The sequence below is a fragment of the Apostichopus japonicus genome, chromosome 20 (genome assembly GCF_037975245.1).
Source record: "Apostichopus japonicus isolate 1M-3 chromosome 20, ASM3797524v1, whole genome shotgun sequence".
NCBI lineage: Eukaryota > Metazoa > Echinodermata > Holothuroidea > Aspidochirotida > Stichopodidae > Apostichopus > Apostichopus japonicus.
The window spans coordinates 11150258-11177943 of record NC_092580.1 but is presented as its reverse complement, the minus strand read 5'-3'; the positions used below and the strand labels follow the sequence as shown (position 1 = coordinate 11177943).

Sequence of the window (27686 nt, the reverse complement as noted above, 5' to 3'; positions counted from 1 at the left end):
AGTACTTTTCAAGGACTTTCAAGTATTACAAGTTTTTTCAAGGATTTCAAGTACCCTTGTGAACCCTGAGCATGATAAAAATTACTCAATTGCTACACAGAGCTATAAAATGTCAGTTTTCATACACAAAAACCCATAGTATTTCCAGTATGGTATGATACATAAGATTTTTACAAGGAAAAAAACCCCCAAGATGAATAGACAGTAAAAAGCTATTCAGTGTTTGAAACTGCGGGAATGAATATAGCAATTCTTAAGATAGAACATTCATTACTACTAAAACTAAATACATAAGGTAACTATTAAATTTCAGGTGATCCCAAATTATAACGCATGCCTCCGTTCCAATGCCGACTTTTTGCCCCTCAGTCGACAGTTCCACCCCGAATGAAGTCTCATTACTCCACCTTTATGACCCCCTTCCTTCAAAGTTCCTCCTGTGTTACGAATCCCCAAGAAGATGTTTACAGTAATGTTTAAATACAACTTTGATTGAGAAATAATGAAACTTACCCTCAATGTCATTATAATATGTTGGTGATTGCACACTAAGAACTATTGCATAGAGTTTGGAAAATGGAAGTTGCTGGCTTTCTGATGCCTGCAAGAAAAGGTAAAGAGGTAAATCGTAGGTAAGTAGTCTGAAAGAGGATAAATGCATAGATGTCTGCTGTATATGGCACCATCTATGGACACACACCATCTATGTACACATGCACATGTATACACACCATCTATGTACACATCATCTATGTACACATGTACATGCATACCCACCATCTATGTATACATGCAAGGAATAACCAACACCTGTTCTTCAAGGTGACAACCAGGTAATCAATCAAGGAATATCCCATGTCCATTATTGAGGGGACCACCAGGTATCCTATCTAAGAATATCCCATGTCCATTATTGAGGGGACCACCAGGTATCCTATCTAAGAATATCCCATGTCCATTATTGAGGGGACCACCAGGTATCCTATCTAAGAATGTCCCATGTCCATTGTCGATGGGAAACACCAGATCACCTATCTAAGAATATCCCATGTCCATTATTGAGGGGACCACCAGGTATCCTATCTAAGAATGTCCCATGTCCATTGTCGATGGGAAACACCAGATCACCTATCTAAGAATATCCCACATCCATTATTGAGGGGACCACCAGGTATCCTATCTAAGAATGTCCCATGTCCATTGTCGATGGGAAACACCAGATCACCTATCTAAGAATATCCCACATCCATTATTGAGGGGACCACCAGGTATCCTATCTAAGAATGTCCCATGTCCATTGTCGATGGGAAACACCAGATCACCTATCTAAGAATATCCCACATCCATTATTGAGGGGACCACCAGGTATCCTATCTAAGAATGTCCCATGTCCATTGTCGATGGGAAACACCAGATCACCTATCTAAGAATATCCCACATCCAATAATTGAGGGGACCACCAGGTATCCTATCTAAGAATGTCCCATGTCCATTGTCGATGGGAAACACCAGATCACCTATCTAAGAATATCCCACATCCATTATTGAGGGGACCACCAGGTATCCTATCTAAGAATGTCCCATGTCCATTGTCGATGGGAAACACCAGATCACCTATCTAAGAATATCCCACATCCAATTATTGAGGGGACCACCAGGTATCCTATCTAAGAATGTCCCATGTCCATTGTCGATGGGAAACACCAGATCACCTATCTAAGAATATCCCACATCCAATAATTGAGGGGACCACCAGGTATCCTATCTAAGAATGTCCCATGTCCATTGTCGATGGGAAACACCAGATCACCTATCTAAGAATATCCCACATCCAATAATTGAGGGGACCACCAGGTATCCTATCTAAGAATGTCCCATGTCCATTGTCGATGGGAAACACCAGATCACCTATCTAAGAATATCCCACATCCAATAATTGAGGGGACCACCAGGTATCCTATCTAAGAATGTCCCATGTCCATTGTCGATGGGAAACACCAGATCACCTATCTAAGAATATCCCACATCCAATAATTGAGGGGACCACCAGGTATCCTATCTAAGAATGTCCCATGTCCATTGTCGATGGGAAACACCAGATCACCTATCTAAGAATATCCCACATCCAATAATTGAGGGGACCACCAGGTATCCTATCTAAGAATGTCCCATGTCCATTGTCGATGGGAAACACCAGATCACCTATCTAAGAATATCCCACATCCAATAATTGAGGGGACCACCAGGTATCCTATCTAAGAATGTCCCATGTCCATTGTCGATGGGAAACACCAGATCACCTATCTAAGAATATCCCACATCCAATAATTGAGGGGACCACCAGGTATCCTATCTAAGAATGTCCCATGTCCATTGTCGATGGGAAACACCAGATCACCTATCTAAGAATATCCCACATCCAATAATTGAGGGGACCACCAGGTATCCTATCTAAGAATGTCCCATGTCCATTGTCGATGGGAAACACCAGATCACCTATCTAAGAATATCCCACATCCAATAATTGAGGGGACCACCAGGTATCCTATCTAAGAATGTCCCATGTCCATTGTCGATGGGAAACACCAGATCACCTATCTAAGAATATCCCACATCCAATAATTGAGGGGACCACCAGGTATCCTATCTAAGAATGTCCCATGTCCATTGTCGATGGGAAACACCAGATCACCTATCTAAGAATATCCCACATCCATTATTGAGGGGACCACCAGGTATCCTATCTAAGAATGTCCCATGTCCATTGTCGATGGGAAACACCAGATCACCTATCTAAGAATATCCCACATCCAATAATTGAGGGGACCACCAGGTATCCTATCTAAGAATGTCCCATGTCCATTGTCGATGGGAAACACCAGATCACCTATCTAAGAATATCCCACATCCATTATTGAGGGGACCACCAGGTATCCTATCTAAGAATGTCCCATGTCCATTGTCGATGGGAAACACCAGATCACCTATCTAAGAATATCCCACATCCAATAATTGAGGGGACCACCAGGTATCCTATCTAAGAATGTCCCATGTCCATTGTCGATGGGAAACACCAGATCACCTATCTAAGAATATCCCACATCCATTATTGAGGGGACCACCAGGTATCCTATCTAAGAATGTCCCATGTCCATTGTCGATGGGAAACACCAGATCACCTATCTAAGAATATCCCACATCCAATAATTGAGGGGACCACCAGGTATCCTATCTAAGAATGTCCCATGTCCATTGTCGATGGGAAACACCAGATCACCTATCTAAGAATATCCCACATCCAATAATTGAGGGGACCACCAGGTATCCTATCTAAGAATGTCCCATGTCCATTGTCGATGGGAAACACCAGATCACCTATCTAAGAATATCCCACATCCATTATTGAGGGGACCACCAGGTATCCTATCTAAGAATGTCCCATGTCCATTGTCGATGGGAAACACCAGATCACCTATCTAAGAATATCCCACATCCATTATTGAGGGGACCACCAGGTATCCTATCTAAGAATGTCCCATGTCCATTGTCGATGGGAAACACCAGATCACCTATCTAAGAATATCCCACATCCATTATTGAGGGGACCACCAGGTATCCTATCTAAGAATGTCCCATGTCCATTGTCGATGGGAAACACCAGATCACCTACCAAAGAATGTCCAACATCCATTCCTGAGGGAACCAACAGTGTTAACCTTCCAAGGAATGTCGTATGTCCATGATCAAGGGGAACACCTGATAATCTATTCAGGATGGTCCCATATCCGATTATGGAAGGAACCACCAGTTAACATACCACTAAATGTCCCACGTCCATTATCGAGATAATATACCATGTGCAGTTGTTATAATTATGCAGGACCACCAGGCATGACCTACCACAAAAGACTTTCATTCTCATTCCAAAAGGTGTAATCAAAAACAGTTCCTACAGCCTAAAAGGTATAGTAACAATGACAACTTCAACCCTGATTTTTAAATGAAAAGATGGTTAGGCTACATATGTCTGCTGTGAAAGTGTGTTAGGATTTAAACTTTGGTGTTTCTTTGAAACAGTAACAGACATTCTCAATATTTTTTAAACATGCCTTTATGATATCCATGCAAGACAACCTGTACAGCATAGTTTCTGTAGAAGTATGTGGAATGGTATTTACGACGACACACCACCTAGTACCTTTTAAAAGTTGTAGCTCTTAAATCTACTTACCATACCATTACAGATCTGCAAGTCGATAACAATCTCTGGAATGCTAGCGTTGGTCGATACTGTTCTCAAATATTCAGAAAAGCTGCAGCCATGCAAGGAATCCATGAGCTGTTCGTACTTGTAGCTTCTCTGTAATCTGTATAAAATATGTGAAAACATCAGATTAAAAACTGTAAAATAATCATCACTGAAAATAATTCTTTTGCAACAAGTTAAATATATATACAAACAAATCTTCTGAAATTGATTCAAGAAAAGGGTGTTGGTAAATATTCTTATCCTGTGAAGTAAAATCTTCTTGCCCAACGAAGTTGCAATATATTGGGAGTAAAACTGAATGCCTGATTTGTGATAAAAAATAAACCATACATCAACACTACTATCTGCAAACTTGGGAACAACTGCAGTAATTGTGCATAAATCTTTCTGATGATAAACAAACACCGATTTTGACAATTTGACCATAAAAAAAAAATAAAGTTTGGCTTCCATGTGGATGATAATTATAGCATTGCAGGCTAGATCAAATCTTGGTATGAATGACAAGTGCAAACTGGAACACAGTCAGCTGTTTCCACTACTTACTTTGGGTTATAAATAATATGTCATATGCTTTGTGGTCATGTCAAAACTCTCCGATCTCCCCTTCCAACATCCCTCAGAAACTCCACCCCCACCTCCATCCCAATACTCTTCAGCACCCACCGAAACAAAACAAAATCGTGATGGGAAATGTTTCGACCAAATTTAGTGTCTTAGTAGTTTTTTTCCACAGTTGCTACATATTCAAATATCTTTCGCGTGCTGTTTTTTACCGTTTAAGTTGAAGGATAGGTTCCTGTAGGTGGACCACGGGGGCAGCGACAGGGAAATTGTTGGTTCCAGTCACTAAATTAGTCAAATTCTGACCATTGTTGCTGGCATCCAAAGATCTCAAGATTGCTTTTATCTAAACCAATATTAAAGAGAGAGAGGAAGAGAAAGGTGAGTACACAACCTTTTGATTTACTTTGACCTTTGACCTCACCTTGTCATACATATTAACTTAACGTTTGCTTTGGTTAACTTTCATACAGAAATGTTATTGCAAATTACGTTTTGAGAGTTCCCTGAATGATTCTATCGCCGTAGTAACTTTCAGTGGTATTGATGAATTCAAAAAGTGCTATCATTAATTCAATAATGGAAATATCTCAAAATGCTCGACCTAAATGAGTAGAAATCACACAAAGGGAAGAAGAGCCAATGAATTTTCAACCCCTAAATGTCATTACATACTATCAAAAATTTGACAAGATGGTATTATCCTCCAGAACAATATCTTGTTTATTAGATCTGATATTCATCATCGCTGTGCATAAGACAATGACTGAGAGTATCCCCACTTAGTGGGGCTACTTACGAGGGAACTCCTTACTTCTGGACTAATTACTTATGCATTTTCCCACGCCATCGGCACTCAACTCACAAAAAAAACTACCACCAACTATACCGTAGCCTGCCAAGAGCAGCTGGTCTAGCCAGCTCTATCTGGCCAGATCTGGTGCCTTGGCATGGTCATTCTTTTCCTGTGACTTGCTCTGTGTAGTTGCAAGTCTACATCGAAGGTTTTGATGCTGACTGGGAGTTGCTCATCTGCCTACACACAAGGTTTTTATTGTGTACTGTAATTCTTTGAAATCCCCTTTAAAGCATTTTTAAGACAGTTTTAAATGAGGGCTTTTTCTTAAAAGGCTCTTCAGAATTCCCCTATCTTATTTGAGCTTGTGAATCTATTTGAGACTTGCCATACAGAACATTACAAATGAATCCCTTTACTTCTATCTAATCTCAATATCTCTCAAGAAAAGTAAGAAAATAAAAAATATAAAAATATTTAAGACACAAATATTCTATGCTGAAAAATCTAAACCCTCCCCCCCCCCCCCTTCTGCCTCCTTCTGTTAGGATTCAAAGAGCCATTGCTATTACCTTCTCTTCAGACAGATGAATTAGCATTGAGTAGAAGAAGCGAGCGACATCTCGTATGTTTGTGTCCGAATGACGGGTCATCAAAGAAAAGAGGATTTCACCGACAGCTTGACATGGAAAGAAGAAGATTAACGATACAATATTTGGCAATATTTACAACAAAGGGATGAACAAAGGGATGAAAAAAAAACAAGTCTGAAATGTATGTGTTAGACACACTTTCAAACACAAAACTGGCTGGAAGAAAATATTTATAAAATGAAGCAGTTCACTTGTGTTTTATTTACTAATAAATATTAGCTAATTCTAGCAGAGGTCAGTCATATTTCACTCACAAATGGTTAAAACACTGCCCTCTATATTGAATTTTTGTGTCAATCTACTGCAATAATCAATTAATGGAAAGATGCGGTACCTAGCTGAAGACAATACTATTGATTACTTTCCACCAATCCACCAAACTGTCACCACGAATGATAAAATTCGCAATACACCCTTTAAAAGTTTGTAAAAGGAACACAGTGAAAACCACCACATGAAATTTTGTGGAACACAAAGTTTTCTGGAATGCAGCAAATGGTTAGTACCACTGGGTGCAGAAAACTAGTTGCATCCATCGATCTCATAGTTAGATTCAGGGGAATCCTATTATGATTTGAAATATCACATGTCTTTGGTCAAACCAAACCAAAACCTGCGTGCGTGTTGGTTATGGAGCTCACCGGCCACGCCCAAGAATCACAAGCTGCAGGTCTCTGACTGGGCATCATATTAAATGGCACTTTGAGTTGATCACTAGTATATAGTTTCATTCTCAATTAATAGGAGTAGATCTTTTTAAGCATAGTTTTTGAGTCAAACTATAACCATCTTTTTAAGCTCCTGAACTTTTGTTTTCTAAACACTTTTTATTGATTGGCCAAACTGCACCACTTTAAACTACTCAATCCCCCAGACTGAAACTTTGAACTAGCCAATTATCCCGTCTATGTACAGAATCATCTAGCCTGTTTTGCATGCTAGTGAGGGCTTTATACACATGATTATGTTACTTTGATGATTCAGGGATCTCTAAACAGTAAAGATCAAACGTTTTAGGACCAATATGTACAGTGCCCTTCTGTAGAGATGTTGGATAGCCTAATATAGTGATGAATATTACAGTCCGGATTAGTACAAGCAAATTAGACTAATCCCTAACTAATCCCTATAATAGTAGATGCTGCATGAGCTATGAAAATTGGGCATCCAACATTTGTCATTTATTAGACCCCTTTAAATATGTAGGCAACAACACAATGTATTGTGCATTCCCATATCTGCTGTGCCAGAGAAGTTACAAACTTAACCAGCTGCTTTTAAATGAACAACAGGCATTTACATATCTCCCATAGCATCCACATAACATACATATCCACAGAAATGATGGACAAAATGTCAGATGCTGGAATAGTTGAATTTCACTGAGTCATAAGTGCTGCCGTCAATAACGTTTCAACGAGTAAAACAACTCGAGCCTCTTCTTTTTTCAAAAGTGAGGCGACTCGAATGAAGGCTTTTCCTGGTAGAGATGTTAAATACCGTGACCTCGAGGCAAAAAAATTTGACTCGATCTGGAAAACTCACTGGGTGATGAATCAACGTTAGACGATGTAATTCATACAAACTGTGAATGAGGGCAAATTACATTATACAATGGGAAGCAGCAAGCCTTATCTGCTCCTCTCTGATCGCTTACTAGTTTGCCACGGTAAAGGACAAAGAGGTAGCACCATGTAATCATGTATGGTCAACCTCATCCCTGCCCCCTTCCTACCTCCTCACCCCTGCTATCTCCTACCTCAATTAACAATAAAATGCCGTCTACAAAAGTGATGGGTTCATTTTTCATCTGCAATTAATGAGTCCGAGTCTGTTCTTCGTAAATGCTACTAAATATCAGTATTAGCAACATCCTCTGCTGCAAAACTTCACTGCAAATACTTATAATAATGGGTGACGCAAATGGCTTCCCATGTGCTTCACGATCTGTTACATATTTCTTCCTAATCACACTGTCCTTTCCTAACTTCCTATCCTACTTCATATTTTACACATTCTAGTTAAGCTCTTAAAAAAGAACTACTTACATGTGAACAGATTTGGCAAGGATGTGTGCAGCATTAGGTTATGGCATATTTGGATCATCTGGTTACCTAGCAACCAGTTTCTATTTTCTAACACGTTAGTAGACTTGAAGAGATCTTGTAAGTATTTGGTCACAGGCTGGAAAGAAGAGAAGATAAAAAAAAACCAGATTGTTATTTATGACCCGAAACAAAGAAATTGCATCCGTCCCAAAACCTGCCTTACCAGTAAATGCAAAAACTCCATACATATTTAGCTACATCTTTTAGTATGTCTACATCTGACTGGTTCACTTCTTGAGATATCATGTTAACGAGGTTTCCGCAGACGGTTCTCTGTTTCAAATTGAAAGTCAAAATGATTGCTAAACTCCACTAAAAATTGACAGACTTTTTGCTGCTAATTATAAGAAAATGCTCATGTGGAGAGGAATTTATTTTAAATTCTTTACTTGGAGTTAACAAACTACATGGGAGATAATCCCATGTTTCCCTCCTTGAGATGTGGTGTTTACAAGCAAGACAAATCACACATTAACACACAAACGTACAGACCCACACATACAGGTACATGTATATATACACCATCATTAGTGTATGTTGTGTCATCCAAAACCAAAAGTGAGACCTAACATCCAACTAAAATGTAATATGGAAGTTGGGTTTTAAAGTAGCTTACCACAAAGAGTGATACAGCCACCCCATCCCCCCCCCCTTCCCCCCACAAACTGTATCTGACAGATTTAATAATGATTAATATAATACTAATAATAATGGTGATTTATATCATGGCCATATCCACCAAGGAGGAGGGTGCTCAAGGCACCGAAGAGAAAGAGAGAAAAAGAACTTAAAAACGAATGAACAAAACGAAAAGATTTAGTCACCATATGCATCCCTAAATTTGCTGCCTTGCTGATGCTGGGCAAATTAGCTACATTTTATTTTATATAGTTATTTAAACCAGTCATTATACTGAAAAATGTTTTTTTAATTTTGTGTCAGTTTTGAAGTCTCTGAATTTTGCCTCTTTCAAAATACTATACAATAAAATAATAATATAGTAATATAAATAAATACCATATATTAAAGTGCTGTTATTCATGAAATAAAACATGCTAAAGAGCACTGTACAAAAGAACCAATACCTGGAATATAAAATTACCAAACTTAAGAAAACCTAAAAGTAATAACAACAGCAATAAAAGTAAAAAAATGATATAAGACAGGGTTGTAAACCACCATAAAGAACATAAAAATATAAATATACATAAAAAAATGGGCACATTGTTTCTGTGTATTAAAAAACCCACTATGCATCTATAAAGCATTTGTATAGCAATTTGACCATTTTGCATCACACTTTACCATGTGATATAGGATAAAATATTCCCTGTTAATACTATGACAAGCTTTCCAAACATAAGCCAAACAATAACATGTTTTATACATAATAATATGGAATCGAAGAACTTTTAGGCCACTAAAATTTGTAGAAATACAGTAGCATGATTGTACTTAGCTTGGTCATCAAAAAATCTTTGTGAAGTAAGCCTCTTCCAGTTTTACTCTTCTCCTAAGTTCATAGATTATAAAAGTAATTGAATTTTTCCTTTTTTGTTCTCTTGAAAGTTAGTAACACAAACCTTGAGTTGAATAGATTCCTCCATAGCGGCAGCATTGAATATTTTTAAAAAGTGTTCTAGATTCTCCAGAGATTTCTTGGGGGACACTTGGGCTATGAAGTTGGTCAACGATTGAAGCAGATGGGATGGAAACTTACTGCAATAGGACGGAGAAATAAAAATCGATAAAATGAGAAAGATTTCAAAACACAAGTTCTCAGCATTTACCTCTTCCAAATTTACATCAACAAGAGATCCATCCTTTAACCTTGAACGGTCTAATTATCAAGATCCATTTTATGCCAAAAGAGATGACAGTTAGTTAATAGCCAAGAAAAAAAAGAGACTTATTTAAGTATTCTCCATTTCCACTTTGGAAACATGGCAGTAACCTGGAATCCTATAAAATGTCACTCAATACCCATGATGCCATCCGCCCTCTCCCTCCGCCCTCCCGCCTCCTCCCCATTTATGATGAATTTGGACACCCATTTTGAGCAAACACATCTCGGTTTTTCAACAAGTAATTGTCTCACTAATCATTATGGGAAGGTTAAGGAGCCACAAAAGTGTTAAGTTCTTTTTTCTTTTCTTTTTTGCAACGTTGCTGTAAATTCACCATTTGGCTGCAAAATGTTGAAATGATGACAATTTGATGGAAGCGTAATTAAAATCATTTTTGTTGCAAAATCTTGATTTTACGAGACTTAATACAATGATGAATTTATCATTTTGCTGCAAATCGTTTAAATTGATGACAAGTAATCATTTTCATATTTTGCAGCGCAATATTGAATTTCCTCACTGATTAGATAATGAATTTACTTTGTTGAAATTGCTCCTATATCACAAAAAAATTTCTTAACATTTTGACGGCACCCCTTAAACGCTTCCACTAAAATGCTTCCTGTCTTTTTTTAGTGTATATTTATGATCATTACCTGTCTGGTAGTTCCTCACTTACACAGGAGATGAAATTGAGGGCGTGGTCAGCAAAATGAGGATGTTGTGATACTGCCTCCTCCACTACAAAACTGTCGGTAGAATAATAATTTACCAAAAAAAAATAAAAAATTGGAAACATTCATTTCAAAACAAGAAAACAGAATTTTTGTTTAAATGATGACATTTATAACTACTGATAACCTTTTATGTAACAGCAGTCAGAATAGGACACATTCACCCGAATCTCCCTGCAGCTAGAAAATAACGAGATGGTTCCATTATAAGACATTGTCCGGCCTGCATGACTGATGCTCTGAAATTAGTTTTGACTCATTTATGCACGATAATAATGATTAAATACGAGTTTCATGCATGCCATGCCTGTTGACTGATCCAGTTGTCAAGGTTTATTCATCTTTGACCTCTGTTGACCTGAAGAGAACTTTGACCCCCCACCAAAATAAAGTAGACCAACTGCACTCAGTATGAAAAATTGACATGTAAATAAAAGCTGTTGTGTTTACTTTTCTCAAGATCCTGCGTTCAGATGGTTATACGAATTTGACCTTTGGATCATTGACCTATTACCGTACTAGTCCTATTCTAAAACCACCTGATAACATGGAATTCCTGTGAACCCTTCTTGTGATATTAAATGTACAAGGTTTACACAAGCGATCCTCTACTGAACATTATACTTCGTATTAAAAGGGATATGCCACTGGTAGACAGTGTTACACTTATACAGATAGGACAAATATATTCTAAAATGTTAGTTGTAAAATCCCATCTCAATCTCTTATTACTAACTCAAGATATGGTTGAACCTATTCTGGCTTGTTCAACCCTGGATTCTTTGCTGCAGTGAACTCCAGTAGATGGTCTGTGATGTCATATTAGGCCAAACGCTTTATTATTCCTATATTATAGACTTGTTTGTTTTCATTAATCTTTGAAACCTGATACATTTGGAAATATTTTGCTTTATAGCTGTCAAGGTTCTCTGTATTATGAATGTTGAGTCCAAAATTTAGGGTCTTGTTTGACTTTCTGTTTGTGTTTAGCGCCCTCTTCTAGATTCTGGGTTGCAATTAATTAGCCATTTTGTGAAACGCAGTTTTATCGTGTAACTGATCTTTAGTCTCGATGAATTTGAGATGTTTGTGTTTAAGCTGGTTTTAAGGAACTAAGGAGATTAAATTCGCTGTTTCTGGGCTTGAGTGGAGAAGGGGAACTTGTCTCGGTGAGAATATATTGTTAGACATGTATTTTTGCTTCAGACTTCCTTAAGCTCAGTTTAGCTTGGGGAGGCTAATTGTTTGCCAAGTTATACCTTGTAGAGAAGTTGTTATTTATCCTATAATTATTGTGTCTTGCAGTCAAAGCTGTTTAAGTGGTAATGCATTTTGCTGGTCACTTGAAAGGGGATATGTTTAAGTGGGACTTGTGGTTTAGTGCAGTATATTGTTTATGTTATCCCTCTGTGAAATTAATACTGAGTTAAATATTATGGAGATGAACAAAAGTTGTTTTTCGTCAGTTGAATTTGCCATGATGACATCATTCACTCCTCTGTTGCCAGATGCAATCACAAAATGACAACAAAATTTGCAAAATTCACCATCTTATAAAATGTTCACCATCTTTACAACTTTGCTATGAGGAAGTGGTTTCTGCAAATATTTTAACTAGGCAAGTAACTTCGGCAGCCAGAATATCACTTTTTAAACTAACACTCAAATCATTGAAATCTTACTCGGATATGGCACTGTTCAAATCTTCTGACTGATCGTTCGCATAGATGTGGAAAAGACCTCGGAAGCACGCCACTGCTCCCTTACCGATGGCTCCATTCTTCACTGATGTCATCAGTGGCTCCAGATATGAAAGTAGCGCGTTGGACGTGAGTCCTGCAACGAGAGGGAAGAACAGACCTTTAAATGTCTTCTTCTCTCTGCAAACACTGAATATAAAATGGTTACTTTCCTGAAAACTATAGCATCACAGGTAAAATTGATCTACTGTCTTACTAACTTGGAGTCAGAGTGCCACTCGGGACACCGAAGGTGCCACCAGGATGTGGTGCTGAAGGTGCCACCAGGTTGTGGTGCTGAAGGTGTTGCTTTGCTTTTGGTCACAAAAAAGGGTGCTACTTTTAATTTGTAAGTGCCAAGATGTGCCACTTCTTCAAAACCCCAGTTCTGCTGATTGGATCATGCAGCTGTTAGTAAGTTATGCCCCAGTCCGCCCACACAATACCATCAGGGCTTACAGGGGGAAACATTGCTCTCTGTGAATAATCTTTTGTGTTTCATTTATATTAACATTGCATGGCTATAGTCTGCTTCCCCACCAGCTACAAGAAATCATTAATAATCTTGTGAAGCTGTTTTCTTTTTATCTTTTCCAATCGAATTATCAATTTATTTTTACCAGTGCTTTCTATAAACAGTTTTGTTTAACACAACCCTTTTTTCCCCTCCTTTTTATAAAAGGACATTCTAACCCCTTTTACAGCACATTCTAACTCCTTAACAGCACATTCTAACTCCTTACAGCACATTCTTACTCCTTAACAGCACATTCTAACTCCTCAACAGCACATTGTAACTCCTTAACAGCACATTCTAACTCATTAACAGCACATTCTAACTCCTTAACAGCACATTCTAACTCCTTAACAGCACATTCTAACTCCTAACAGCACATTCTCACCCATTAACAGCACATTCTAACTCCTTCAAAGCACATTCTCACCCATTAACAGCACATTCTAACTCCTAACAGCACATTCTAACTCCTTACAGCACATTCTTACTCCTTACAGCACATTCTAACTCCTTTACAGCACATTCTAACCCCTTAAAAGCACAGTCTAACTCCTTAACAATCTTTTCCTATTTCTGTTCATTTCTCATAGCTTTGTATCTTTCACTTTTGAGATCTTTATTTTCTTAAAATGGTCTGTTGTAAATATGTGAGGGAGAGAACTGTACTTACCATCGGGAGAAAGTTTGATGACAAATTTTAATTTAGTTAAAGTCTCATCCAGACTGTCAAAGATGGTTGGCTTAAATAATGCAGAATCCTCGTCCTCAAGACGGATCTGAAACGTGAGAGAGAAGCAGTTGTATATAACTAAAGAGGTTTGAGAGAGGGGAGGGGTAGGGGTGGGGGGGGGAAGAGAGTAGGGTTTCTGTCTAAAACTTTGCATATACATTTACTGTTTTCTATATCTCTTTAAGTGGAACATATTCACTTCAGAATGGACAGAGGGTTCACTAATATTCTAAACTGATTTACAGGCAAGCCTCAGTGTGCTAAACTTGCTCAAGAAAACAAAGAAAGATTTTTTTTTTACTTATTTAGAAGTTTTAACTGATATCTATTTGCATTATCCAAGACGTGGGGGGTGTGTGTGAGGGATATACGACTGTCGCTAAGCCTACAAAAGATGGACAACAACAAAAATAGATTATGTTGAATTATCGTGTTACCCGAGGAGGAGGAGGAGGAGGAGGAGGAGGAGGAGGAGGAGGAGGAGGAGGAGGAGGAGGAGGAGGAGGAGGAGGAGGAGGAGGAAGGAGGACAGAGGACGGAGGTGGGATAATGGATTATAATAATAATAATCATAATAAATTTCACCTGGTGTGAGATGTCCATACAGAAATGGAGGCAGAAGAGACGATGTCCCAGACTGAGAGCGGGGTGGCAAATATGTCGTGTGACACTTTCTAGATTCACTGCTTCAACCGATTCTGAGAAGTAATGTTTCTAAGATCAAAAAGCAAAACATGAAACCATTAAATGATATAATATCTTACTGAGGTGGATTTACAAGCACAGGGGTTAGTCTTTACATTAGAATTCCATTTTGTGGCAGTTTTTTTGGTGACATTCTTACGTACGGATAACTTTGAAAGATGGTTCTGTACAATCCATTTTTCTCAACCTGGGTTTTATGAACTCATGAAAATTTCAGGTCGGGGGTCGGTGAGGTCAAAGGCTCCGCAAGGGCTCTGTGGAGCTCTGGCAGACAGAATATTACATAGAATATCCTAGCGTACAGTACATAAACATATAACATGTTTGTAGCGGTACAACCTAAACAGTCCAAAAATTATTCAACATCGCTTCAAAGTTTTACAAACCATTATCACAATTTTGCATCTTACCACCCTCAATTTTTATCAAAATTTCTCAAAGACCTCCTACTGGATGATATAACATCTCAGCTCCCCCCCCCCCCCCCATCCAACCCCAAATCCAAGTACCAAAACTGGTGGTTGTGCCAATTATTACATTTGACATTTTGTAACCAAATCTGATAAAATATTGTTGAAATGGACTTGGCGTCGACAAGGTTTAAGACTCGATGTCATTCGATATGCTTAAGTCGAACGTTACGGATCATATGCAACTTGATATCGAGTCTCTTACTTAAATACAAACATTTGCCAACATACCAAGCAAAGGTTGATGCTTAAAAAGTACAATTTCACACGGACAGTATTTCTACAGTATTTCGGACAGTATTTCTGTCTTCACTTCTTCTCGTGTTACTGTCGTAACAGATGTATTAAAATCTTTGGAAATTTTTAATTAAAGCAACATTTTGAAAGACCAAAGACACCATTGGCTACGTTGAGATTCTGCTTAACGAAGGATCGGGAAATATATAAAGTCCAACTCTTTATATATTTCCTGTAGTTTATATATTTCCATTATATATTTCCTTTATATATTTCCTTTATATATAGTTTATATATTTCCTTTATATATTTCCTGTAGATGTAGACTTACCATTAAATACAAGTGTACATGAAAGAGTGGTAGGCTAAGGCTCGTTGTTAGATTTCTTTGCATATCTTGAAAGATCTGGGAAAATAAAATATATTCAAAGAAAAATATTTCAAAACATGGCAAAAAAATAAAATAACATTATTAATATCAAAACTGTATTTTAATATTGGGGCTGATAGTATGCTTCATTCTAAGCCAAGAATCATAAAAAGATTTGCAGAGTTCCTCAATCAAATGAGACCTAAGTAGATACAACTGTCTGCCACAACTGCTCACAATTAGAGAGTTAATGACCGTTGAATTCAATCTGTTCCACAAAAGAAATGTAATAAACTATTGTTTCATTTATGAACCATTTATAGAAAAAAAAAATTGCCCTAAGTTTCATCCTTCGTAATTCTAAAGTTAGTCGGTTTTTAAAGTTAACAGGCTACATTTTTCAGCTACCTTATCTTTCCAAGTTTATTTAATTGGTCAAGTATGTAAAAGCAAATTTTTAAAACTTCAACACAAAGAGTAAATTACCACCCATAAAAAAAATTGGTAGCTTTTATCAAGGAGTAGTGTGTTAAAGTATGTGTAAAAATGAGATACATGAAACTGAAAAGTTAAGTTCAAAACCTGATAATTTGCACTGTTATTTTGAACACCTGAAACTGACAACATAATTTTTTTTCTACTCAAGAAGTAATCTTTTAAAGTACATGTGTAAACACTGGTCTGTGAAATGGAAAAAATCAGATCAAAAATAAAATATTTTTACTGTTATTTTGAACACTTGAAACTGAGAACACAAATTTCATCATGCAAGTAAGTTTTGAAAATCAGAAAGAATAAATTCAGTTACTCGCATAGGTCTCTGTAAGCATGTTTTCCATAATTCTTGGCAGACACATATTATGGAATATTTTTTTTTTACTGTCAGAAAGCTACAAGGCATAAACAGTGAAACATTTATTCACACAGGTCATTGTCGGTGGGAACCTGCACTAGGGTTACATTATCTTATTAGGGTATAAAGTAGTGCTTAAAATACCATTTGAGGAATAACAAGAGCAAGGAATTAGAACAGGGTGTAGGTAGGCAGTAATGCCAGTAGTCTGAATCACTTGACTCCCAGTCGTAGAGCCTCGCTGTCGTACAGGAAAATTCTGTACGAGTTTTATAATTCTGCGGGAAGATATAGTCCAAGGGACTCGTGGTTTAAAGTGAGTCCTGGTGACTTAATCAATATCTTCAGGAAATGCACTTCAGCACTTATGAGAATATTCAAGATATATATGAGAGGCCGGGACGAGCTGTCGTTGAAGGACTGTCCTCTGGTGGCCGACTGGGGAGACTGGCTAGTCAGGCATCTCCTACGACTGGGGAGTGAGTCAAGCAATCGTGCCAAAACGTAAGTCTTGACAGGGATCAATTTTAAGAAGAGAACGTGATAGGTACAAAAGTGTGGAGAAACCTGATGTATATTGATCTCCTATATTGACAGAGTGTAATCTGCTTTGTATTTGATAAAAAAAAAAGGGAGCAGTGACACTGTGTTGGAACGAGTTATAAATTTCACGATGGGCAAAATTATGCAAATCTCACCTGGATAGGCAAATTACATATGTTGCATATGCATGACAATTCTTGAATTGCTTTGACGGCATCTGGTTCGGACATCTCTAGAAGGTTATCCATGGACTTCATGACAGCTGCTTGTAGTTCGCTAGTATCAACATCTGACGGAAGAGAGATTCGTTCGTTCGGACTCTGAGGGAAGAAGAGATTTCATGTAAAACTGAAACTTTTGGGCAAATTAAGAGTGAGTTTCACACAGGTAGCAATTTTCATGTCAAAGACATTTCCATATGGACCCCCCCCCCCACACACAAAAAAAAACTCTTGCATGACTAAAGCAACTTGGTAAAAACTCTCTGCACAAAATTATAGTATTGCATTTGAGCAAACTTGTTTCAAGTCTTCTTGAAATTTTGTACACCTTGCCAAGTTTGACCAATGTCATGTAGCAAGATGCCCAGAGAATCATTTCATGAGATGTTATAGCTACTTCTAAAGTATTGTTTTCTGACATTAAACATTTCTTTTTCAATTTTTCAAATTGACAAACGTATGTCACAGTGAAGCCCAAACCACCACCGCAGTTTCATGCTACCTTGATGAAACTGTTTTTGCCAATGTGATAAAAAATCGCCAACTGTGAGTTTGGTCCTTATCATATCAGCTCTAAGAAGTGCTCTTCTTACACAAAATCATAGATTTAAAAATAGGCAAAAACTTTGCATATACAGGTTTCAACTTGCTTAAAAAGGTTCATCAGGTAATTTCTATGTGTTCTATTACTACCACTACTTTAATATATGCTATAGTATACTATACAATGCTATAATATATCATACCACCCATACTATACCATACCGTACCAAAACATACCGTACATTAGGAATTGCCTGTTGGGAGTTGAACCTCACCAAGGCTGTCATGACTGACGTTCAAAAGACTTTTAATTGAACAAGGAATGAATAAATGAGTACCACCTTTCTCAAACTCAACAGTCCTCAAAAATCCATCCCACATTATATGTGGCGAAATCACATTTTGACTGAAATTTTCCAAATGAAAGAAAAATGCCACGTGCGGTTTCGTCGAGAACCACCACACGCATATATAGCATGTGTAAATAACAAACCAGTTCATACAGTTAATCCCCCATTGATATTATTTGTTAACAAAGATTAGTCTATACGTTTTAAACTTGTTACAAGTTCACCATGGCACTTGTACCCATCTATTCGCCAATGGTAAGTATCTTGAATATATCCACACTTTTTCAATTTGTTTGGTTTGGTTTTCTCTTCTCTTCCCTCCCTTTAGTTTTTGGTAAATTACACATTTGTCCTCAACTGCCTCCAATAGACCTAAAGAGGCCCCCCCCCCCCTTGTTCAATCAAGATAGTTGTTACATTTAAAGCCGCCTGTAATCTATAGCTGCGGCTTAAATGACTCACTCTACTCTGAAGTTGAAACATCGCGGGTGGTATCGCATCTGGTAACATTAATGGCTTCAAGGGCTCTTTCCTGGTAAGGAGGAGATCAGAGATATCATCTTTTGACACTGAGGCCTGTTGACATTTAACTCTGACCGCATTTCTGAGAACCCTGTTGAAGAGGCCCACGTAGGTTTGTCTGACGTGTGTATTCTCCAACTGACACATTGCATAGAAATGGTCCAGCTTGTGCATCAAAACACCCTGAAGAAACAGACAAAGAAGAAGAATAAGAAGAAAAAGAAGATGAAAAACAAACAAAAAACAGGCTTAGTATATGTAAGATTTGAACTGATGGGACCCACCTTTTATTGCAATAGTCCTATTATAGATGTGGAGCAATGCTAACATCTGTTAATACAATCATTACTCAAGGAGACACTTGCTTGCATTAGCATAAGTGAAACATTTTGTTTGAGAGAGAGAAGAGATGAGAGAAAGATGGGGGAGGGGGAAGGGGGGGGGCAGGGAAGAAGAAGAAGATACTTTTGAAAACCACTACAAGCAGTTGTGTTGTTATCATGGCACTTATATTCATGGTTTTGCTTTCTAACAGAACTCAAATTTCTCATATTTTCCACACAAAAACTTTTCAGCATTTCTATCCATGGGTATTGCAATGCAGTCAATTACGTTGTATTTTTTCCGGGGGGGTATCTGTTCCTATTTTTTTCTTCTGCTAGGCTCATGATATGGTTTGTTATGGTATTTCAATGTATGTCATTGTATTGTATTTTAGATCCTCCTGCAAGCAGGATCTCGCGAAGAAGCCTCATTGGCTTAACAAAGCCGCCAGCTGACCGACGTCAGTCTCTTAGATTCATATTTAATGTCCATGATTATGAATTATCAATTGTCAACAACTCAGTAACTGGATGACATACAATAATCTTGGAGTGACTCGAACTGGGGACCTTATGATTGGAAGGCACCTCATTAGCTAACACTCCATTGACATTGGTTTGACAAAATCCAATTCGTCAGAAGGACAACCTACAAGCGTACATACCCATAACCGGAGAACATTCAAGAAGGCATTCAAGAAGGTGGGGGTCGGGGGGCTGGATAACTGCAGCCAAAGGATTGTAAACTTCCCCAACAAGGTGCAAACATTTAGCTTTGTCTACTAGCCAATATCATAGTTTTCTGGTAAAGAGGCAAAGTCCTCTCCCTCCACCCCCCCCCTCCCCCATTTATCCTTTCTCTCTCTTAAACAAAATGTTTCCCTTATGCTAATGCAAGCAAGATTTGCTGAAAATATGGAACTATGACAACATACTGGGTAGTTGTTTTCAATCTCTTCCAAGCACTGGCAGGCAGTCTCTCTGAGGGCTCGATCAGTTCCTTGGTTAACCTTAGAGATAATATCAAACAACAGGTTTGTGACATCCAGGAAAAGACTCTGTTGATCCCTCTGTGGAACAAAAATTATGAAATAATCGTAATATTAATTACGATAACAGCAACAACAACAACAACAACAAGGACAATACTAATAACATTAAGTATATGGAATTTTTTAGTTTCTGTGTGATTCTGCAATAATATGATGTCAAGTTTAGAAACTGTCAATCGGACAGTGAGAATCGGACATTACGACAACAGCAATAAGAACGACTTTCCTTTCTTCGAAAGAATGCACATTCCGATCTCACAAAAGGGACATTCCAGTGACAAAAAAATATCTATTGATACCAATCTTCTGCGTCAAAGTTTTAAAATGTTACCATGTATACTGACTACTAAATTGCCGACAAAAAGGTAAAAATCTTGAAGTGTTAGGAAACTTAATTTTGACAGTTTACCTCAAAATTCAGAAATGCAAGAAAAAAAACTTTCGCTCCATTTCCAACGATTGAAAAGTTGAATGTTTACAGTCTTGTACGAGGAAATGGTCATATCACAAGTCTTTACAACACTTAACTCCTGGTCATTGGTAACTTGTCACAACAACACACCCAAAGTGTGCACAATTCAAACCGTCCCTCGCAGTACACTACAGTGCACAACATCTATTTGTCCCCTGGGGGCTTTCCCCTGGGGAATTTTCCCATAGGGTGCAGCCACAAACCCACACAACCACATTTACAAGTCACCTTGCAGATCCATTTGTACACCTTGGGAGAAGAGAGGCAATGGTGATTATTAAGTACCTTGCCCAAGGACACAACGAAATGATCTGGTCAGGACTAGAGCCTCCAAACCTTAGGTCGCTAGGCCATTGCCTTGACCGCTTGACCACAATACACTCTTTAATTACTGTTATAAAGACCTCCACATCCGAATGAAGGACACCAGATGTTGCTTCGCATGTTAGATCTTACGTCACGATATTGAAAAATCCAGTCCGGAATGCTTCCTACAATTGTTGCGACAAAATGAAAAGTTACCATCTCTCATCCATTTATTCACTACAAACACACGGGGCAAATCGAAACAGAAAGCATGGTGCATACCAACTGATCCCCCGTCAGAAGTATCGTTGTCATACACACGAGAATCTGTGACTTGAGAAAGGTGGATCCCTTGCTCATCGCAACCTCCTGGAAAAATCCGATCAATGTCCCAACAGCTTGCTCGACTCTATTAGACATAAAACATGAAAAAAAATGCCACATAAAAAAAAAATATAGAAAAAGTGAGCAAAATGAGATAGAAAAGAATATGACCGTTCATGATGACTTGAAATGTCAATTCTATGCCCCCTTGACCTTTGACACTAGTAGGAAATCACTTGAAGCAGCTTGTACTGTCGGGATCTCTTACAAGACAAAAAACTTGAACACAAAATAATATTGTTTTGTTTTATCCATGATTATAATGTAGAAACTGACTGAGCTGTCATTGACGATTAAAAGAAATGGTATATTATTATAACACCGAGAAAGATCAATTTTGTCTTCATCGGGCATGGAGCGAATGCAAAATTTTGAATCACAGATAATTTGGAACTTAAACCTGTTTTTCAGAACATTTTAAAAGGCATACAGCCCCTGCGGACAATGTATGGTAACTTAGATTGTTTTTGAGTGTTTCACAAGATTATAAGACAACCATTTGGAAAGCATACCATACATGGCAATATATGTATGAGACAAACAACTATGTTAGAGCATCACTTGGCAAATCACATTAATTCTCAACACAACCTTTGGGTAGGCCACAGGCAACTACACTAAATGCATTACAGCCAGTGCTACAAAATATAGGCTAATCACTTATACTTCTATAATCATAATGATAATAATCAGCAGTTATTTTAATGACGCTTAAGCAACCAGAAATGTGGGAGAAACCTGCAAGGGCTTATGGATTACAACTTACAGGTCGGGTGGCTTCCAATTCAACATTCAACATTCAAATTTGGAATCTTTTCAATTTAGAAAGTCCTTTCAGATGGGAAAACCGTAGATTGCTCTTGGATGGAAAAACCCACCTTACTATGACCAGGCCGGTATTGAACCCAGAACCTCCAGATTGCTTAGCCTCATTGCTTCAGATGCCACCACCTTTATCCACTCAGCCACAGCACTGGTACTTAACTCTATACTGTTAACAAATCATGTTATCATGTAGGTTGTACACACTCCTACTGTACAATGAGATTGCAAGTTATGTTTAGCGCTTTCTGAGGGTTCATCTGATATTTAAAGCAGGGCCCATAACTTAGCCTAGGCCTACCACACTGTCGTAACACACAAACAAACTGGAGCCTAGCCACCGGGCATAAAGGAATCACGGTAGAAGTCTAATTCTTACTGTTGTATCATTTGCGGCAAGACCAACTCTTCCTTGTAGCAAATGTTTTCAAATTAAGGTTTCAAAGAATAAAAGTTTCTTTAAAACTTGGTCACATTTTGAGATGCTAATTTAACTAGTCCGATATGAAGATTGCCATGTATGGTATGCTTTCCAACTGCAGGTCTTATAATCTTAGTGTGAAAACTCAAAGCAATCTAAGTTACTATACTTTTGTAGAACTGACTATAATGAATTTAGTATAATTGCCTATGGCCTACACAAGGGTTTTATTTAGAGGTAATTGTATTTAGCTAGCTTTGCACTGCAGTTATGTGATGCACTTAAGCTGATTTGTTTTATTTCATTTTATCTACATATTTTATCTTCATTACTTTTATGATATCCATACATGTGCATAAATTTAGTTCTGTTATGCATTCATTCATCCCTTCCTAAAATTGTAATATTACCCTGTTTTATCCATAAGAAGAGACTCTGATAGTTCTTGAAGAGCACCCAGCACCATGACCTTGGTAGCATCTGACAGAGTTTCTCCATAAAGAGCCTAAAGCAGAATCAAAATAGATCTTCATTAAAAGTCAGCTATGTCAGGAATGATTTAAGCTCTGTAAAGCCCACAGAGAAAGAAATCACAGAGAATGACTAAAAATGACACTTAAATGATCCAAATATCACACAGTTTGCCAGAAAAAGGGAAAGAACAGTGGGTTGCAGTTAGGTGCCTAGTTAGGTGCAGTTACGATTGGTATTCACTTCCAACCAATGTATTGTACAAATGCTACCACCAAAGGGTGCTGACTAGATATTCAACCATACTTGGCATAATACTGTCCCAAACATCATATGAAATGGAGGATTAAAAGTCTTTTGACATGGGTTAAAATGGTTCAATATAACCACATTGGAGGGTGAAAGATGTTTAATCTTTTGACGATGTTTCGTACATAAAGTTCTTAAAAATGAAAAAAGAAGCCAAAGATAACTATAAATGACATCGTGGAACCCTCCGTAATAATAAACCAATCCATTCCATTACAGCATCAAATCTCAAGTATCGTACTGCACTGTGTGTACCAGTATCGCACCCAAGGCTATAAAAATATACAGTTCCGGGTGAAGATTGATTTAAGCTGGATTTACTCCCTGTGGTTTTGGCTCAAACTTAATTACATCGTTATAATTAGTATATCAAATGAGGTGAATTACATGTGTTCAGATTTTAAGCATGGGAACCTTCGCAATCATTGTTTGAAGGAAGAATAAATAACGAAAATTTCAGAATAACTTTGAGGTCCCGCAACATGCTGAGCCCAAGTAACGTTAGATATTTGGTTAAAGTTGATTCGTGAATATATAGGCCTAGGCCAGTACGTAAATTAATCAGAATGTTATTCATGCTAAGAACACGGACTCCAGAAAAAAACTTGTTTTCTTTCTTTATTTCAAATAGTAACACGTAGATATTTTTATTATGTCAGGGGTTCCCGGGAATGATACCACAACGAATGTAGTAACCAGTTTTCCCTCTCTCGGCCGGTACTATTTACACTTTGCACTGTGATCAGGACTAGTCCATACCGGGATTAGGATTCCTGGATTCACTTGACTTCTAGGATCCCGCACAATGCTAATACTGAAGGACTTTGAAAGAGAAGTTATACATATTCAGTAAGCCACTTTGCATTGCAAACCATGAAATGAACTGTACATCTCCACAATAAAATGTTTTACCTGTAACAAATCTATGACACAGTCCTCTTCACTGCAACCTTTAGATTGAAGATACCCATAAATATCTCTCTTCATCAAAACAGCAGTTTGCCTCCACTGATGATTCTCGTCAGTGGTCTTCAACGACATCTTTGCTGCAGAGCTTTAACTACATGATAAAATAACAGCAATTGTTTTATACAAAATTCACACTTAATGTGTAATCCTGTTTACTTAAATGAAGGGGAAAGGATATCTAATTAAGGAATTAAAATTGACACCTTCATTGTTTGAAACTACCACTCTAATCAAACAACTATATACCACACATGTCAACTCCACCTTTCAATCACTTTTAATTATTGTATGTGTTTGTTCAATGTTTGCTGAATACACTCTACCAAGTAAACAAGAAGCTGCACAGTAGATAATCTTTGACAATTGACCCCAAAAAGTCTGAATGTGTGTTTGCCAAATTTAATTTCGATCTTTCCAGCTTACTGCCCTAAAGGCTCAGTGAAAATAAAAACGTTCTATGCAATTTTCATATTAATAATCATTATTTTGATTGAGTTATCTGTCGTTAAACATTTGAGCTGAATAAAATTCGCCAGATTTGTTAAAGAATTCATAGATTCTACAAACTTCACTCAAAATTTACAAGCCCCGCCCACCAGATCTTGCGCCAATCAAATCTCTGTTTTGTTTACGACCGTTAGGCATAGGACTTACATTACAAGTGGACGATTTGAGTATATATAGGTTACGTTTTGTGTAATGAACATGCTGATATGGGCGGTCGCAGTGATTGGAGAGTACAGTAGTAAATCGTTCGCACCATAAGGGCAACAAAATTTAAATTTCTACTTTCGATTGCAACAGATTTTCTCCATTAAACCCACCTGTTCAGAGTGCATTTAGAATAAGAAACATTGAATCTGCTTCGGAAGTTTGTTTTCCGAAAGGTGGGGCTTATTCGCAGGGCAGCCCTGCGAATAAGCGAACACAGACATCTTATTCGCAGGGCAGCCCTGCGAATAGCCGGACATAGACATCTTATTCGCAGGGCAGCCCTGCGAATAAGCAAACACAGACATCTTATTCGCAGGGCAGCCCTGCGAATAGCCGGACATAGACATCTTATTCGCAGGGCAGCCCTGCGAATAGCCGGACATAGACATCTTATTCGCAGGGCAGCCCTGCGAATAAGCGAACACAGACATCTTATTCGCAGGGCAGCCCTGCGAATAGCCGGACATAGACATCTTATTCGCAGGGCAGCCCTGCGAATAAGCGAACACAGACATCTTATTCGTAGGGCAGCCCTGCGAATAGCCGGACACAGACATCTTATTCGCAGGGCAGTCCTGCGAATAGCCGGACACAGACATCTTATTTGCAGGGCTGCCCTGCGAATAGCCAGACACATATATACACCTTATTTGCAGGGCTGCCCTGCGAAAAGCCAGACACATACACCTTATTCGCCTTTTGGCTAAGATCATGTGTAGTATCTGTTCCCTTTCGAGGGGAATGGTGATGCACACCTGACGATGATCACACAGTCACAGTCCCGATGCAAGGGGACTGGGGTTAGAAGCGGATCAGTCGTTCAGTAGTTTGGTTTTCGTGCCCAGGTTCGTCCTGGGCGACTTTTTCTTAAAAAGTATACACCTTATTCACAGGACAGCCTTAGACTGGGTTAACGGGCTCAGTAACTTTTGGGGCTATTCGAGTTTGCTTTTTGGGCACCAGCTGGCGTTTGGAGAGTTTTAATTGGGAGCCCCAATATTTTGGGGAATTTATTGGCCTTTGGAAGTCCTATCTTAATGCTGCTAGGATTGGTTTTGGGAACCTAGGGCCTTAAGATTGAACCAGTTTAGCATGATTTGGAGCCAACTGTTCCATCACTACCTACACCTAACGTTAGCATGCCTAGGCAGTGGCTAACCGTTGGTCTGTTCATTTAGTATTTCAGGCTAGGCTACCTACGTTGGGCCTAGCAGGGTTGAATCGTAAGTTTCTTCTTATGTCAGTCGGGTCAAATCATATTTGAATAATATTTTGCTAATAATTAAAGATATTTAAAATGTCGCAGGAACTTTCTCCATAAAAACCCGGCAAAGACAGTGAATCTGATTCTGAAGTGAAAGCCTTAAACTACAATACATTGATCAAAGAAATTCGGTGTTCGGGTTTGCGCGCAGAGGTTAAATGAATGACGTCACATAAAAATGATGTCATCGAGAGCCAATAATAAACCTATTTTCAAAATCGTCACAGCCCTGCGAATAAGGTGTCTGTGTACGTTATTCGCCGGGCTGCCCTGCGAATAATCACTTCATTTCCGAAATTCATCAGCAAACACGTAGACTTTAAACTATACTCACTAACTCAGTCACATGCACTGCTTTGTTGCATTGAACCTGATTGTTTAAGTAACTGATAGATGAATAGTGGGGTAAAACTTGCTATCAACATGGGTTACTGCGATGATTTTTAAGCTCATCATGGCAATGAATTCACCATTACTTAGCCTAGGCTAATGTTAATATAACATGGCCCTAGGTGATAGTTCATGCAGGAATATGACTCGTTGAGTGCAGAATTGCGATCAAAGTAATTGTTTGACTAATGGGAAGCTGAAATGTCGAAGATAATAGATCAGAAATATTTCAGACGAATATGCTGTCGTCTGACTTAACGATTTTTAACATTTCGCATAACTAGGCTAGACCTGTTACAGTGTGCGTTAATGGGTTGTAACCATAGTGGGCTTAAGCTACATCTATTTTCAATGTTAAGCAAAGTTCATGTTCTTTGGAAGAGTGTCATGCTTAAACACATTACTTACGAATTCCCATTAATGTCAGATGATGTAAAGGAATGAAATTTGAGGTGCCTCAACAAACTTCCGGCCAGGTTGAAGACAGGCCTATCATAATCTTTGTTATGAAAACTTCGACTTTTGTTTTGACATGGTTGCCGGATGCTCATTAAGGCTTTTTGCCAAATTCGGTAACGAAAAAATCTGCTAAAATATATTGCTGCAAGCGTCCAGTTGCCAGTTTTTCTCACGCAAGTCACACAACCGGTCAAACTGGACAAAACGCCAACTAAAAATTTGCTGCTATTTTTTAACATTTGAGCCTGTATATGCCACGAGTTGTGTGAGTTCGCAATTCGTTGCAATTGGGGGTATCTTAGATGACCTTTAGGGAGTGAAATGCAGTAAAAGAATTCCAATGTTTTACCGACATGAAGCCCTAGGCCTAAGTCGGATTGAACAACATGAAATAGTTTAAACAATTTTCTGAGAGGATTTTAACAATTTTCAGCTAGTACCTGAAAAACACCACCAAATTTGTCATTTTTGGGAATAAAATCGCCAATGCTGCGAACTGGCTAGGTGATCCAATAAGGTCTCGGACGAAACTAGTAGCACATTAAAAAAAAAATGGAA

The 27686-nt window shown here is 38.2% G+C and overlaps 1 protein-coding gene across 3 annotated transcripts in view; it reads right to left on the bottom strand.

Annotated features, from left to right (window-relative positions):
- LOC139961450 (AP-5 complex subunit beta-1-like) overlaps nucleotides 1-27230 on the bottom strand; it is a 51729-nt gene extending 24499 nt beyond the window's left edge. For all 3 annotated transcript variants that reach the window (XM_071960631.1, XM_071960630.1, XM_071960632.1), the window contains exons 1-18: nucleotides 27078-27230; nucleotides 24245-24392; nucleotides 22963-23057; nucleotides 21208-21334; nucleotides 20031-20165; nucleotides 18713-18955; nucleotides 17292-17456; nucleotides 15702-15776; nucleotides 14544-14672; nucleotides 13899-14004; nucleotides 12655-12808; nucleotides 10895-10987; nucleotides 9975-10110; nucleotides 8332-8467; nucleotides 6203-6309; nucleotides 5047-5180; nucleotides 4232-4367; nucleotides 514-601 (exon numbers count right to left, since the gene is read on the bottom strand). In XM_071960631.1, the coding sequence (XP_071816732.1) occupies nucleotides 514-601; nucleotides 4232-4367; nucleotides 5047-5180; nucleotides 6203-6309; nucleotides 8332-8467; nucleotides 9975-10110; nucleotides 10895-10987; nucleotides 12655-12808; nucleotides 13899-14004; nucleotides 14544-14672; nucleotides 15702-15776; nucleotides 17292-17456; nucleotides 18713-18955; nucleotides 20031-20165; nucleotides 21208-21334; nucleotides 22963-23057; nucleotides 24245-24373 (2188 nt within the window). In that variant the 5' untranslated portion in view covers nucleotides 24374-24392; nucleotides 27078-27230. The remainder of the gene's footprint in view (nucleotides 1-513; nucleotides 602-4231; nucleotides 4368-5046; nucleotides 5181-6202; nucleotides 6310-8331; nucleotides 8468-9974; nucleotides 10111-10894; nucleotides 10988-12654; nucleotides 12809-13898; nucleotides 14005-14543; nucleotides 14673-15701; nucleotides 15777-17291; nucleotides 17457-18712; nucleotides 18956-20030; nucleotides 20166-21207; nucleotides 21335-22962; nucleotides 23058-24244; nucleotides 24393-27077) is intronic.
- Between the last annotated feature and the right edge of the window lie 456 nt (nucleotides 27231-27686).